The sequence below is a fragment of the Dromiciops gliroides genome, chromosome 3, assembly GCF_019393635.1.
Source record: "Dromiciops gliroides isolate mDroGli1 chromosome 3, mDroGli1.pri, whole genome shotgun sequence".
NCBI classification, from domain to species: Eukaryota; Metazoa; Chordata; class Mammalia; order Microbiotheria; family Microbiotheriidae; genus Dromiciops; species Dromiciops gliroides.
Window position 1 is genome coordinate 217476901 of NC_057863.1, and position 16866 is coordinate 217493766.

General features: G+C 39.6%; 2 protein-coding genes across 7 annotated transcripts in view; one reads left to right on the forward strand and one right to left on the reverse strand.

The window, feature by feature from the left end:
• Nucleotides 1-16866, forward strand: part of CTPS2 (CTP synthase 2) — a 136172-nt gene that overhangs the window by 53045 nt on the left and 66261 nt on the right. The window lies entirely within an intron of this gene.
• On the reverse strand, nucleotides 8767-13868 carry S100G (S100 calcium binding protein G). Its single transcript, XM_043991455.1, has 2 exons — nucleotides 13731-13868; nucleotides 8767-8871 (listed from the first exon to the last, which is right to left on the reverse strand). The coding sequence occupies exons 1-2, from the start codon at nucleotides 13866-13868 to the stop codon at nucleotides 8767-8769; spliced, it is 243 nt and encodes an 80-aa protein (XP_043847390.1).

A 16866-nucleotide genomic window follows, 5' to 3' on the forward strand; every position in this document is an offset into this window, starting at 1 on the left:
ATCCACACTCTGGACTCATTGCTCTAGTCTACTGTGCCACTTAGCATTTAATAAATATGTGACTATTGGAGTATTGAATCTGAAATCTAAAGAATTCAGACCAGCAAACAGATTTCAAAACGTGTACTCTTTACAAGATACTGGGAGACATCAATTTGTTAATCAATGAACCAATCAACATTTATTAATTGCTTACTGTGTCAGGCACTGTGCTAATTGCAGGGGATACAGAAAGAGACAAAAGACAGTCCTTGGCCTCAAGGAGCTTATAATTTAGATATATTCCTGCTCTAAGGAAATTATATACTTGTATTTTTGTGTACATGTCATAAGGGCAAAAGGAGGGGTCAAAACAAAGCTCTGACAAATAGTAAAGGAGAGAGAACTTTCAGTTGGGGAGATTAAGGAAGGTTTCATGGAAGAGAAGAGCATCTGATCTCAGCTCTGGAGACCAGTGTCTTTCTGGTGAGGGAAGAACAGCTTTCATGAATTCCAGGAGAAGGGAGACGGCAAAATATCTGCTCAGGAGATAACCAGTAGTCTTTTTTGGTATATGGCCTACATGGAGATGACAAAGGGGAGTAATGTGAAATTAAGGACATAGAATTTGAACCTGGAGAGGTTTCAGGCATATTGTTGTTGTTTGTCCTTTGTTCTTGAAGAGGACCATGACATTGGGGTGATGTCATGACTTGTAGCGCATTGTATTTAAATGAGGGAGACCTGTGCAAGGTCATCAACCTCATTGTCTCTTCCAGAGCCATCTGGGTCCAGTGGCAACTGGAGATGCCCCCCATGTTTGAGGTAATTGGGGTTAAGTGACTTGCCCAGGCTCACACAGCTAGTTAGTGGCTGAGGTGAGATTTGAACTCAGGTCCTCCCAACTTCAGGGCCAGTGCTCTATCCACTGTGCCACCTAGCTGACCCTTTCAGCCATATTATGGCATGCCTTAACTACAAGTCTAAGGAGTTTGTACTGTAACGATTGGAATGACGCCACCTGCTGGAGACTTACTGTAGAAGAGTTCTGCCCATGAAGCGAAGGTCTTTGAGGGCAAGACTGAGCGCCAGTCTCTTCCTTCCTCCTCCCACTAGCCCGCGTCACTTCCTGACGCCCAGTCTTGCCCTCAAAGACCTTCGCTTCATGGGCAGAACTCTTCTACAGTAAGTCTCCAGCAGGTGGCGTCATTCCAATCATTACAGTACTTTATCCTATAGGCAGTGGACAGATACTAAAGTTTTTTGATCAGGGTAACTTATGTGAACAGGGAATTGGAGAGCGAAGGGACTGGAATCAGGAAGATCAGGAATAATGATAATAATGATAATAATAATAATAGTGGTGGTGGTGGTGATAGTGGTAGTGGTAGTGGTAGTAGTGGTGGTAGTGGTAGTAGTGGTAGTAGTAGTAGTAGTAATAGTAGTAGTGGTGGTGGTGGTAGTGGTAGTACAGGTAGTAAGATATTATTACAATCCAAAAGAAAGTCAAAGTGTATCTGAATTAGGGCAGAACTGGCAGGAATTGGCAGCTCTTTGGATATAGAGAATTAGGGAAAACCAGAAAAGTGATTGGGACCAAGTTGTTCAGTTGTTTTTCCAATCATGTCCAATTCTTTGTGACCCTATTTTGGTATTTTTCTTGGCAATGATACTGGAGTGGTTTGCTGTTTCTTTCTCCAGCTCATTTTACAGACAAGAAAACTGAGGCAATCAGGGTTAAGTGACTTGCCCAGGGTTACACAGCTAGTAAGTGAGGCTGGATTTGAACTCAGGAAGATGAGTCTTCCTGATTCCGAGTCCAGTGCTCTATCTACCATGCTACCAAAGCATCTAATAAAGCAGATGGTTTTTTTAAGTTACAGGTATTAGAAATGTTGATACTAATTAGGAGTCTGTGATGACTTCTCATTTACATGAGAAATGCTCCTTGATGTGAATTTGGAAGTAGTTGTAACAGGCTAATAACTGCATGTGTGTTGTTTTTTTCCCCCCTTAAATAAGATTATGACTGTGGAGTAGAAAAGTAACTTTGCCAGTAGAGGTCACTGTTACATAGCTATAGCAACCTCAGACCTTTCTTAAGTGATTCTTTGTGCTTCATACATTTTTCTTCAGAACTAACTTGTTTCAAAGGGTCCACTAAAGCCAGAGGTAGTAAAATGCTGGAAATCCTGACTTGCAGTCAGCCAGCTGGCCAAAGAAAGTTATCCACGTCTTCAACCTCAGTGTTTGAGTCAGTGATGAGGGAAAGGGATGAGGCTGCCAAGTTAATATTCTAAGTCCAACAAATGAGACTTGGTATATAAAGAAATGACTGATAGAAGGATCTCCACCCACGAGATTCAATGCTGTTGTTAAAGACTGTTTCATTGACAATAAATGTTCATTGCATTGAACCTCTTGACCCTCCTTTAGGGCAGCTCTTGGGTATTATAGCCTTCAAAGAAACCAAAAGACAAAGTACAGAGTAACTATATCTTGTCTAGATTGCCTTAGATAAAATTGAAAAAGGAGTAGGAAAAAGGGATTAGACTTTTCTTTAGATAAGGATGAAAGGTTTGGTCTAAAAGCCTTTTTACTTTTCTCCTTTACTCAAGAAATGTATTGAATAACATTTTTTTTCATTGATTAGTATTCTCCTTTTCCCTTGACTTTCTCCCCCCTCCTCTTTACTTCTCCCTGCCTCTCTCTTTCCTTTTCTGTGGTTTCTCTATCTCCCTTTCTTCCTTCATTCTTTTTCTTTTTTCAATCTCTTTTTCTCCTTTTACCTCTTTTTCTTTCTCTCCTTCCCTTTTCCTTTCCCTCTTCTCTCCCTCTCCTTCCCTCTTCCTCCTCTCCTTTTCTCTCTTTCTCTCCCTCTTTCCCTCACTTCTCTTTTCCTTTGTCTTCTTACATCTCCCTCTCTCCCTCCTCTTTCCCCTCTTTATCCATTTTCCCCAGCAGAGCTAGTTGGTTGGGAAATAAAGGCATCCAATGCTTCTACAGCAAATTAATTTTCCTGCTCTCTTTCAAAGTCTTTTTCCTCTACTCATTCAGACTACATATGGCTTGGAAATTGATGCAGCTATTTTGTATTCTGCCCAGATAAATCAAGTCATTGATAAATACTGTCCTTTTTCTTTCTACTTGCCATATCCAGATTGTTTCCCTGGGAGTCAGAGGACCTGGGTTCAAATATTGCCTCTGGCATTACCCATGTGACCTGGGCTAAGACTCTTTGTTTTGTTTTGTTTTGTTTTGATGAGGCAATTGGGGTTAAGTGACTTGCCCAGGGTCACACAGCAAGTAAGTGTCAAGTGTCTGAGGCTGGATTTGAACTCAGGTCCTCCTGAATCCAGGGCCAGTGCTCTATCCACTGTGCCACCTAGCTACCGTTGGGCTAAGACTCTTAACTTAGGTAGACCTCATTCTCCTCCTCTGTAAAATAAGGGAGTTTGGGCAGATGACCTCTGGGGTTCCCTCCAGCCCTAAACAGATGGTAATAAGGCCTTAGTCAAATGATCGAGTCACTACAATGCACTCAGTGCTCTTTTTCTGTGTAGTTGGTGAGAGAGAATTTCACTTTTTGTAACCTTCATTTATTTGAACTGCAGCATGATGCTGAAAAATCACTTGTGGAAGAGGGAACTGATTTTCTAAAAGGAGGGAAAAAAATCAGCAAATATTCAAAGCCATGGCATTCTTTAGCAGACATTTGGAGACAGCCTGAGATCGTAGGCTTTGACATACTAATGCCAGTTTTAGTCATTTTTCTTGTCTATCACTTTCTTGCCACAGTGCCTTCAAGGTTAGATTTAATTTTAAGTCAAGTTTTGTCACAGCTGATTTGTGAAATATGCACAGATGAACAAGTTAGAGGACGAAGTGAGAGAATAAAAAATAGCATTATAATTAGCATTGAAAAGGATCATAAAGATCATCTAGTCCACTCATTTCCTCTTCCTGTTTTACAGAGGAGGATACTGAGGTGCAGAGGTAAAGTGACTTGCCCAGATTCCCGTAGGTAGTAAATACCTAAGGTGAGATGCGAATCCAGGACTTTTGACACCACATCAGGCTCTCTTCACCCTATCATATTGCCTCCTTTGTCATCCATCACTTGATGCTTGTTTTAAGACAAAGCTCTATTTTGAATGTCTGTAATTAAAAAAAAGAAGCCACTTGGTTGAAATAAAGGAAAAAAGAAAAGAAAGAATAAGAACTAAGAATAAGAAAAGAAAGAATAAGAGGCTAGTTAATTACAGATTTTGATCAAGTGTATCTATCCATGCCACGGTATTTTTAGCCACTTCAGGAAAAAAAGTTGAGGTTTATAACCAAGTATCATATCCTGAGGCATATCATAACCTTTTAGAAAAAGTTCATTATTTTAAAAGGTAGAACTTATCCTCATGGAAGCAATAGTTGAAATCCTGAGAAGAGAAAGACTAAACCTGGGGATATGTATTTGTAAGGTTTGTTAAGAGAAAGGTCAGAAGGGCAGAAGGGGTAGAAAGTAGAATTGAGAGGCCAAGAGAACTTGTTGGAGGCTAATTGGCATGTCTGTTGCAGAGTTTAAAAGGTGCCTTAGTGTTTTTATATCTAATGATTCATAATAAATATTTTTTTTCCTACAAAAATTGTGTTGATTTTGTTGACTAAAAATCATTTGCAGTAATCAGCGTAAAGGACATACGGTTTAATGCTTAGGTCCAAAATGAATTGGACAGACTACAAGTGTTGTAAAAGTTCTGAGAAGGGCATCATGACTTATGTGGAAACTTCAATAAAAAGGAAAAAAAAAGGCTCTTTTTCCCTTGTTTGTTATAGTAACCATATTCTCTTCTCCAGACTTCCTTATTGCTGTTAAGAACTCCACCCAGGCTTGCAACCTTGGTGTCATCCTTGACTCCTCACTTTACCTCACTCCTCATAATTGATCAGTTGCCAAGTCCTTTCCATTTTACCTTTATAGCATATCTTAAATGCACTGCCTCTCCTCTGATACTGCCGCCATCTTGGTATAGACCCTTATATGCCTGGACTATTATAACAGCCTGATGGCTTGTCTGTGTGCCACAGGTCTCTCCCTCTGCCAGTCCAGCTTCTACCCTTCTATCAAAGTGATTTTCCTAAAGCATAAATCTTACCTCTACTCAGTAAGCCCCAGTGGCTCCTTGTCACCTCCAGGATCAAATATAAAACCTTCTCTTTTGGCATTCAAAACCCTTCATAATGTGATCTCCCTACCTTTCCAGTCTTCTTACATTTAACCCCCAAGTCTTCTATCGAGTAGCACTGGCTTTCATGCCATTCTTCCCACTGGACTCCATCTCCCAACCTTGGCCTTTTTTTTTTTTTTTTTGGTGAGGCAATTGGGGTTAAGTGACTTGCCTAGGGTCACACAGCTAGTACGTGTCAAGTGTCTGAGGTTGGATTTGAACTCAGGTCCTCCTGAATCCAGGGCCAGTGCTCTATCCACTGCACCACCTAGCTGTCCCCATACCCTGGGCATTTTCACTGGCTCTCTACTATTCCTGGAATGTTCTTCCTCCTCCTCTCCACCTCCTGGCTTCTCTCAAGTCCCAGCTAAAATCCTACCTCTTATAGGAAGTCCTTCCTGATCCTTCTTAATTCTAGTACTTTCCCTCTGTTAATTATATCTAATTTATCCTATATATAACTTGTTTGTGTGTAGTTTTTTCCATGCTTCTTCCCCTGTTAGACTGTAAGCTCCTTGAGAGCAAGGACTATCTTTTATCTTTTTTTGTATCCCCAGCACTTAGCATAGTGCCTGACACATAGTAGGTACCTAATAAATGTTTATTGACTGACTGACCAGAGCACCGGAAAAAGATGAGGACTGGATATGTAGATTTGGAAGTATCGAGAAGATTCCATGGCAACTGAAGAGGCATTGAGGAAGAATGTACGGGGCAACAGGAAGAGACCCAAACAAAGCCTTGCAGTATTCTCACATGTAAGGGTGGGGCATGCGTGGTGATCCTGTAAAGGGGAGAGAATTCATTATCCATTTGACAGATAGAAAGGAAAATCACAACAAAGCAATGTTGTGAAAGCCTGCAGAGGATAGGGTATCCAAAAGGATGCTGCTATTCTCTTATGTTGCAATCCTGTTGCCTTTGGACTTTAAAGGGGAGGAAGGTTAAATAGTTCCATTGGTAAATATGTGCTCTAAAAACATGATACTCTTTGTACTAATTAGACTTTGAAAGGATAATCAGTTGGGTCCTTATGTTGGTTTAACCATTTCTTGGTTTTAATTTTTACTTTGTCAATATGGAAGAGAATTCTCTTGAATTTTCTCTTCGAGCTTAACACCTTTGGCTCTCTAATTAGGAACTTTCCATAAGAGCACTCAGTGTCATAATGAATCATAGCTTTTAATTTATAGAGCCTGATTATTCATTGCATACTGGATCAGTCATGATATTCCTCATCAGAATATTGTTTATCTTAAAGTTCACTTGTAGTGTGTTTATTTCATCGGTTGGCCCATATTATTTATGGTTAAAGGGATCTATCCTTGACTCTTGTCAAGTATGTCATCATGTTAAGGTCTGTAGCTGGGTAGATTCTGCTTATTACCCTGAAAGGCCTTTTATTAATCACCCTTGATTAGGAGAATACAGGTGATGGACTTTATCTAGAACAGAGGTTCTTTTTTTTTTTTTTTTTTTGAGGCAGTTGGGGTTAAGTGACTTTCCCAGGGTCACACAGCTAGTAAGTGTCAAGTGTCTGAGGCTGGATTTGAACTCAGGTACTCCTGACTTCAGGGCCAGTGCTCTATCCACTGCACCACCTAGCTGCCCCTAGAACAGAGGTTTTAACCTGAAATCCACAGACCTCCCCATCCCCAAATGGGTGTATAGATAGATTTCAGGGGGACTCTGAACTTAGATGGGAAAAAAAAATTACATTTCTACTTCAATATAATTGGTTTTCTTTGTAATCCAGTGTATTATATTTTTTGGATTTAAAAACATTATGCTGGGGCAGACTGCCTGAGGGTGCTTGCTCACTCTCTGTCTGTCTGTCTGTCTCTGTCTCTCTGTCCCTCCTCTCCTCTTCCTGTCTTCTCTTTCTGTCTCTGTCTCTGTCTCTGTCTCTGTCTCTCTCTCTCTCACACACACACACACACACACACACACACACACACACACCCCAACCCTTTAGTTGGAAACCAAATAGGGAACTAATTTTTGGGGTGAATTTAGATTGTACAGTGACCTCTGGAGACAAGCTCCACCCTACCTCTACATCCTATTGTATACTGTAAATTTCAAGCCTTTCCCACTTATCGTGCAAGAGAAAAATCATTGCTGTGTATTATGACTCTTTTGGATGTATTCCATGTAGAAGTGAAAATCAAAATGCTAATACATACTAAACAGCACTGAGTCAAGGACACTTGGATAGATAGATTGCTCTGTCTGACTTATTAGTTTTACTTTCTGTTTTATTTAGGAGCCTTATTTAAACTCGGAATGTATTTCCCTGGGGATTTTTTTTATCGTTGGAAACCCTGGGTTTAAGGAATACATTCAAGTGGCTCATGGAAAAGGACACTGATTAAGGGGTTCTATGGCAGGTTATTTCTTAAAGGTGTACAGTGTGATATGAAAATTCCGAGGGTCTTCCCCTCCCAGGTTGATTCTTTTCTGAAGGCAAACCAGGCCATCTTTTGAGTTAATTCTTACCTGGCCTTTAATCACCTAATGGATATTGTTTCAGACAAACTGAGACCTGGGAAAAACCTTAGCTTAAAAGGCCAAGATTTCCTACTGCATCTTTTGTTATCTCCAGTCATCCTGACCCATGTCTTGCGACTGGACTCCAATGACTGTGGAGGAGAGAGAGGCTGAAACCTCACTTAAATCCAATTCACTTGCAAGTCAAGACATCACCCTCCTGATGTCCTTGGTCCTCTTTGAGAATGAAGGATAAATGACAGTGTGATATGAGATCATTAAAAACTTATTGTAGCACCTCATTTTCCAGGTGAGGAAACTGAGGTATAGCAAGGAAGTGACTTACTCAATGTCATACAGCAAAGTAGACTGAGAACGGTGCCTAGAACCTAGTTTTGCTACCTCCCAGGCCAGGACCCTTGCCTCTACACCAGAGGCTTTTCAATCATGGACCCCTCTGGCAGTCTGGTGAAACTAAAGGTTCCCATCCTTTTTTTTTTTAACCCCCAATCTTAATAGTATTTTATTTTTTTCCAGTTACATGTAGAGATAATTTTCAATGTTCATTTTTATAAGATTCCTAGTTTCAAATTTTTCTCCCTACCTTCCTTCCCTCCCCCCTCCCCAAGACAGAAAGCAATCTGATATAGGTTATATTTGTACAACCAAGGATCCCTTTTTAGAATAATGTTTTTAAATGCATAAAATGAAATATATTGAACTGCAAAGCTAACCAACCGAATGGAAATAAAAATGTAAATTTTTTTCTCATCCAAGTTTATGGGACCCGTATGAAATCAATCAGACTTGGGGGGGTGGAGCCCATGGACCCATTTTAAGAACTCCTTCTCTACATCAAGCTGCCTTCTTCTATGCCCCCATAAAGTTGAAGAACACATTTGCAAAGTGAAGAATATTTAGGAAAACCTTTATTAATAATACATCGATTTCATAACTAGGACCATACAATGCTGAAGAATAAAAACTTGTGCTTCATGGTAGCTGCTCAGAGATTTTATGACTCATGGCAAGAGTAGAGCAAGCATGCTCCTTGCTTGTCCCCCAGGCGGATATCTCATGGGCCTATCTTTTTTATCAGGATCTGGAATTCTTCAAAACTGACTTCGCCATCGCCATTCTTGTCCAGTTCTTTAAAGAGGTCATCCAGACTGGTTGGCCCCTGGTTTAAGAGAAATCATGGGTGGGGGAGAGGAAGAGAGAGAAGGTGGGTCAGTTACTGTTGTTATTTCCACTAGTAAGAAAAGGGAAAGTGGTTGGCTCTGTTTTCTTGGAAAGGCTGCAAATATATCCATCGAGGGGAAATTCTGGTTGTATTTTAGGAGTGAGGAAACTGATGTCAGTAGAGAGTATGGCATGATGGAGAGAGAGTTGAACTTGATGTTAGGAACATTTGAATTCAAACCCAACTTTAGATATTTACTACCTGGGTGCTCCTAGGCAAGTCACCTAACCTGAATAATCTATAAAATGGGGGTAATAATTGTGAAGAGTAAATGAAATACGGGGCAGCTAGGTGGCGCAGTGGATAGAGCACCAGCCCTGGAGTCAGGAGTACCTGAGTTCAAATCCGACCTCAGACACTTAACACTTACTAGCTGTGTGACCCTGGGCAAGTCACTTAACCCCAATTGTCTCACTTAAAAAAAAAAAAGAGTAAATGAAATAATGTCTATAATCATATATATCCATATACATCCATCTCTCTCTCCCTCTCTCCCTCCCTCCCTCCTCTCCCTCCCTCCCTTCCCTCCCTATCTAGTGCTTTGTAAACCTTAAAGCATTATGTATGGATGGGAACTGCCTTTAATTATATTACTTCATCATCATCAAATTGTTGATATCTCAGGCATAGGCATCCCTCTATCCTAGACCCCGTAGACTCGATCTAGGCTTTAGAAATCTCAATAACCCATGAAGTTCAAATAGGTCCTAGGAAATATATAATACCTGGCTGCCAAATGAGCAAGCTGCTTCTACTTCTCTGTGCAAGAATATAAGAATCATGGGTCTAGATATGGAAAGGACCTAAGAGACCATCTAATCCAACCCCCTCATTTTACCAATGAGGAAACTGAGGCCCAGTTAAGTGACTTGTCCAAGGTCACACAGTAAGTGACCAAGCTAAGATTTGAATCCAGGTCTTCTGACATTAAATCCAGCATTCTTCCTACTTTACCATGTTGCCACTGCTTCCTAATAAAGATTACATCTCAGATTTGTTTATTTCTTAAGTTTTACAATGTTTACAGACTGTGATGTTTAAAATCTAATTGCTATGTCTCAAGATCTAATGTGTGGTCGCCTTAAATTAGAAGCATATAGCACCAATCTTTGGGCATTAAGTATTTATTAAAGTATATTAGGGGTTAGTAAAAAGAACATGTGGAGTTCAGAAGGAAAGACCCTAGCTCCCTGCACCTGCTGTTCCTACCATGATCTCCAACCGAGAGAGGGATCCCCCGTACTTCCTGAGCAGAAGCTCCCTGCGTGGTCCCCACACACAGCTCCAAGCCAATTGGTTGGTAGCATTGATTGACATGACTTACAGGCAGTTCTATGAATAGAGGTAACGGTTCTCTGAATAAATGTAACTTCCAGATGCTAGTCAGGGCGGCGCTGCCCTGGTTCTCACAATGTCTTTCTCAGAGGTGGGGTGGCATTCTGATTCTCATACAGACTGAAGTTTATAAGGACCATTGAAATTCTTTTTTTTTTTTTTTGTGGGGTTATGGGGGTTAAGTGACTTGCCCAGGGTCACACAGCTAGTGTCAAGTGTCTGAGGCCAGATTTGAATTCAGGTCCTCCTGAATCCAGGGCCAGTGCTCTCTCCACTGTGCCACCTAACTGCCCCCTGACCGTTGAAATTCTTAAAGACTATTTACTAAGTTATAGTAAAATTACAATCTGGGTTCATGAAGGGAGTGCACTTTGGATCCTTGAAACATTAAAGTTTCAAAAAAAAAGAGACTTCCTTTCCTCATAGCAACCCTTTGAGGTAAATAGTCCAAGGATTATTATCTCCTCTTTGTAACTGTGGGAACTGAGGCTTCAGAGAGGTCGCAAAGCCAATAAGTGGATATGAGAGAAAGCACTAATGTGGGTTTTGTGACTCCAAGTCCGATGTCATGCTCAAGGAAAGAGATTGAAATTATTTTGTTTTTATTCTCATGGTAGCTTCAGATGAGAACAGTGAGATGCAGGCAGAAACCTGGTCATTAAGTGAGAAATCTTGGCAATGTACCACAGTTACAAAAGTAAAGCATAAATACTATTCTGCTTTTGATATATGGGCACAAAATATGTGCTTCTGTGTTGAAGTTTATGCTAAACATAAATGAGACTGTAATTCATCCATTCATCATGGTGAACTACAGACTAAGGTATGTGCTTGTTTTAAGTGAGTAGATGAATGGGTAGGCCCAGTTAAATATTATTTGGAAAATAGATCTTTAAAAGAACTTTGGAGTATTTCCTTTCTCTGAGTCTTTAAAATATGCTCAAATGAGTTGTCTAGATTATTATTGTTTATTTTTCTTATGCTTATTTTAAAATTTCTTAGTACTAAATTAAAATACTTTTTTTTAAAAAGCAAAATTTTATTTTTCTTAAACTGATTTCTGTTGCTAATACCTTATCCTTCTCAATGGCCTTTTGTATCTTATCTATTAAGAAAATGTCAGATTTTAATATGACAGTTCTGCTTGGCCCCACACTCCAAAGGGCAGAAATAGGAGCAATAGGTTGGAGTTGTAGGAAGGTAGAATTTGCCTGAACATAGAATTATAGATTAGAGTCAGAGGGCATCTCAGAGGTCATGTAGTTCAACCTCTTCATTTTTTTCAGATGGAGAACCACAACCCAATAAGGGGGAGTGACTTGTTCCAAAATCACACAGGTAGAAGGTAGCAGAAATAGGATTGGGACTTAGTTAGTTTGTCTCCAAACTTAGCAGTCTTTTCATTGTTCAACATTGCTTCTTAGGGGGAAAAATATCTTAGCAGTTAGAGTTGGGGCAACTAGGTGGCACAATGGAATCAGGAGGATCTGAGTTCAAATCCAGCCTCAGATACTTACTAGCTCTGTAATCCTGGGCAAATCACTTAACCCCAATTTACTTGAAAACAACTACAAAAAACAATTAGGGTTGTCTAAAAATAGAATGAGGTGCCTCTAGAGTCAGAGGTAGGTGTGGGATAGTGAAATAGTAAGTGGTTAATTGTTAGGGATATTGTTTTGGGGTCTTTTCATTCTTTGGATAAGAAATGGGTTAAATGGCTTCAAGTAACAGCAATAACAATAACAATAACTAATATTTATTCAGTACTTTTAAGTTTGTGAAGTATTTTTCTAATATTATCATACTTAAAAACAAGCCTGGGAGATTTGATGAATGGGAAATATTATGATGAAACTTAGGCTGAGATAAGATAATGACTTACTCAGGGCCATACAGCTAGTAAAGTGAAAATAATAGCTAATGTACATTGAATACTTAAGGTTTGCAGTGTTTTACAAATATTATCTCATTTTATACTTCTAGCAACCCTGGGAGATATGGTGAATGGGAGGTAGTATCATAAAACTTAGGCTGAGATAAAAAAAAATAACTTACCCAGGGTCATACAACTAATAAAGTGATGGAGGCAGGGTTTGAGTTGAGTTCTTTCTGACTCCAAGCTACTCTATCGACTATGCAACTTAACTATCCTAGCACTGAAAAGCTATAATTTGGGGGCGGGGGGGCGGGGCAATGAGGGTTAAGTGACTTGCCCAGGATCACACAGTTAGTAAGTGTCAAATGTCTCAGGCCAGATTTGAATTCAGGTCCGCCTGAATCCAGGGCCAGTGCTTTATTCACTGTGCCACCTAGTTGCTCCTGAAAAGCTATAATTTTAAGATAAGTTGATCCTTTGAGCATTTGAGGGATGGAGAGGTTAGGAAGGGGGAGAAAGAAGGAGAAAGAAAGAAGTTTCCCTCTAAGGCATCCCATTGAAAATAAGTGTTTCTGAATAAAACCTAGGAAGTAAGGCAACTTTTTATAAAATAAATCATTGGGAGGCAGGATTGGATTCTAAGGTAATAGAATTCTGCAGGTCAAATAGCCTAATATTTCTTTTCTGGAGGAAGGAGGCTTTAAAACAAGCAAATGGAGTACAGAGACTCATCCTCTCTGCCCTCAAGGAAAATGTAGATGTATTTTTATTTGGACAGTTTTAAGGTAGTTCCAGACTGAGATGTTATGGCAAAAGAAAATCACTTCTTTCCAGAAATTGTCTAGAAATCAGCTGTTGCCCTTTTTAAATGAATCCTTTTGAATAAAACGGGTGCCCCCGAACAACAACATAAAAAATAGTCTTGTCGGTGGAGATTTAGAGGTTTAACTTTGTTTCTTCAATTAGGGGAACCCAGGGAGAAAAGCATAATGTGGGAACTTGACCATGTAGATTTATTATATGGATTTTTTTCTTTTTCTTCTTAGTGGGGAGGGGGAAATGGAGGGGAAAGAAAATAAATGCTTGTTAATTGCATATCATTTCATAGTATCTTTATACTATTTGCAAAGTCACTTGGAAATACAGAACAAACTAAACTGTCACTGTTAGCTCTCAGCTTGGCTGCCCTTCTCTAATCCACTGCTAGACCTTAGCAGTGGCTGTCCCCAAGATAATAGCAGACTTCACTCAGTGGGATTGAATCTGGTAAGCTCAAGTATCCTCTGGGAGCTTACTTTGTGTTTCACCTCTTTTTTGGGGGGTGGTAGTGGTGGTAGTGATGGTAATCAGAGTTAAGTGATTTGCCAAGGGTCACACAGATAGCAAGTGTCTGAGTCTGGATTTGAACTCAGGTCTTCCTGTCTCCAGGCCCATTGCTCTATCCATTCCACCACCTAGTGGGCCCATGTTTTACCCATTACACTTATTGTCATATTATATCTAGTTCTTCTCTTTCAACCTCATTCTCACCCATGGACACATATACCCATCACAAAGCTAGATGGGGCCACTGAAATTCACTCACCTTCAATAAATGTGGAAATTCTGCATTGATTAGCTGTTTCAGTTCATCCTTACACAGTTGGTCAGGATCACCCTGCTTAGCTGCATATTTTTCAAAAATTTTTTTGAGTTCTTCAGGGGACTTTTTCAATTCACTCATTTTGTTTCCTGTAAATTTAGAGGAAAATGAATTCATTGAAAAAAAAAAGCCAGAGTAAAGCCTTCTATGGAAGGAGTCAAGTTAAAGAGCCAGGCACATCAATCGATGCAAAACTTTGCACAGGTATTTTAAAATTCTGGTCCCTAAATGTGCTCCAGACCCATAATTTCATTGTTCCAAGGAACATCTGGCAAAGCAACCAATGCATATTAGCCATTGCTCTACCAATTTTTAATCTTAGAGAGTTTTTTAGAGGCAGAGAGGAGGGCTAAGTACTTTTCCAGGTTTATACAGATATGTATCAGAAGTGGGATTTGAACCTTGGCTCCAAGGCCAGCTCTCTTTTCATTGTACTACACTGCCTCTTAATTCTTTTTTTTTTTTTTTTTAGTGAGGCAATTGGGGTTAAGTGACTTGCCCATGGTCACACAGCTAGTAAGTGTTAAGTGTCTGAGGCCGGATTTGAACTCAGGTACTCCTGACTTCAGGGCCGGTGCTCTATCCACTGTGCCACCTAGCTGCCCCTGCCTCTTAATTCTTAATGCTTTTATGGGGCCAGGTAGGACTGATGAGAAAGAGGCAAGAAAGAGAAGTGAGAGAGATGGGAGGGAAGATACATATGGTATAATGGGGTGATAGGCTCATGAGCAACACTTAGCTGATAAACTTCAGTGTCATCCCTGATTTTCAATGTTCCTTCATAGAGGAAGGTGGAGAGGGATCTGAGGCCGAGAAAACAAGTTAGTAATCATTACCCATGAGCCTTTTTGTATAGGAGTTGCTGGGTCTTCCAGAAATTGGTCCAAACCATTCCATTATTAGTAACTGGTAACATCCTTCTCTTTTAATGTAGCACATGTGAGTTATTCAGCATGCACCTTTGAAGGTGCATCTGAGAAAAGCAACTAACCTCTAAGCTAGTAGGGATACTGATAGATAGAAAATATTTACCCTTTAGCCAGTTGAGAAAAAGAGTATATTTCAATCCATCATAGGAATGAACTCATTCCTCACCCAATTAATTTGTATTCTTATTCTGAACTTCACCAGCTTCAAATAAATTGGGCATTTACATATATACAATAGAATAGAAAAAGATGATTGTACAGGAAATTACAGGTTTTCTTTTGTTGAAGTTTGCTTTTCATTTAAAATCTGTTGACCCATAGTTCTCAAATCAGTCCTTGCCTGGTTCTCTTTCTTACTTTCCTTCTGGAATGAACCCATTCTTCTAAGGAAAATGTATCACTAACGTGAGTAGTAGGAATTTTAGATTGGATTAACATCGGACTTACCTGGTCTACCTTGCAACAGCACAGTAGGAGGAGTCCAAGGAGAGTGTGAAGAACTAAGGAGGCTCCCTCGACTTTTTATAGTATTTACAGACACACGCCACCCTGATTATGAAATTTTCCTTTTGTTTGCCATTTACCATTTAAAGGTAATAATTAATGGTTTTGGAAACCTAAGTTCAAGACCTGTGTGAACTCAAAAGATAATTTTATAATTAAGGGCAATATACAATTAAGAGCCGCCTCATCATATTGCCTAATGGTCCAGAGTCCCAAGAGTAGGCTTGATATTTTTTTTCTTGTCTATTTTCCCTCCTGAATTCTAGTGCTTGTCTTATTTTGTATTATGAAAAGTTTGACTAAATAAGGTAATAAAATTAAATCTAATTAAGCATGGATTGACCTTTGGAATATAATCTTTACATTTCTCTCTCTTCTTGCCTTAACCTCAGAGAATGCTTAGCTTTATCATTAAAGAGTAGCTTATGTATTGGCTCCTCTACAAGTTCTTTTCTGATTTTCTGTCCATATTAGTTTTCTCTCTGCCTTTTTTTTTTTTTAAATGAGGCAATTGGGGTTAAGTGACTTGCCCAGAGTCGCACAGCTAGTAAGTGTTAAGTGTCTGAGGTCAGATTTGAACTCAGGTACTCCTGACTCCAGAGCCGGTGTTCTATCCACTGCACCAACTAGCTGCCCCTCTCTCTGCCTTTTGAAGTTACTTTGTATTATTGTAAATGAATGAGAAGTACCTTGAAGACTCTGGAATTAAAATCAGGAGGATTTGGGTTCAAATCTTGCCTAGGGGGCAGCTAGGTGGCACAGTGGATAGAGCACTGGCCCTGGATTCAGGAGGACCTGAGTTCAAAACCCAGCCTCAGACACTTCACACCTACTAGCTGTGTGACCTTAAGCAAGTCACTTAACCCCAATTGCCTCACCCCCCCCCCCAAAAAAAAAATCTTGCCTAGGGTACTTACTAGTTATGTCGGTCAATAAACATCTATTATGTACTTGACAGGTACTATGCTAAGCATAGCCCTTGCTCTCAAGGAGCTCACAATCTAATGGAGATGACATAATCAATTGTGTACAAATAAAGTTATATACAGGATAAATTGGAAAAAAAAAATCAACTGAATGAATCTTCAAACATGATTGGCTGTTTTCTTGGTGAAGAAAAGAAACATCTCCCAAATCAGTTCTTTGAAGGGAAATGGGGAAAATAACTCCATTTTCAACTAAAAAAAATTGTTATCACTATATTTCATTTTTTTACATTGCCTCAATCTTAATATTCAACTTCTTGGTTACTTGTATATATGATTTTTAGATTCTTTGGTGAACAGTTTTCTTCTCTCTCTATCTCTCCCCTTCCTCCCAGAATACACTTTATGGATTATCCCTAAAGCTTTTTGAAAATAAACCTTATAAATGAACTGCTGTTCATCTAGAAGTAATATGATCTAGGGAGCTTCTAGGGTTTTCCCAGGGAAACTGAATTTTCTTTTATTGGAGTATCATTCTGTAGGGGAATAAGTACCTTCCAGGGTCATTTTTCTCCTGTTGACTCTAAGTTGTCCCAGAGGACCTTTTGAGGTTTCTGGAGTGTTCCTCTTCATCCTTTCTTTGGTATTGTAAATACCCACCATCGTAGAACTTACTTCTATATAAGTCCTTATAGAACAAGATAGGAAATCAGTGGGGAC

Excerpts from the sequence above, each read along its gene's own strand:
- S100G (XM_043991455.1), bottom strand. The coding sequence starts at position 13,868 with ATGAGTGAATTGAAAAAGTCCCCTGAAGAACTCAAAAAAATTTTTGAA. Across the intron at positions 8,872-13,730 it reads AATTTCCACATTTATTGAAG|GGGCCAACCAGTCTGGATGA; the intron begins GTGAGTGAATTT and ends CTCTTAAACCAG.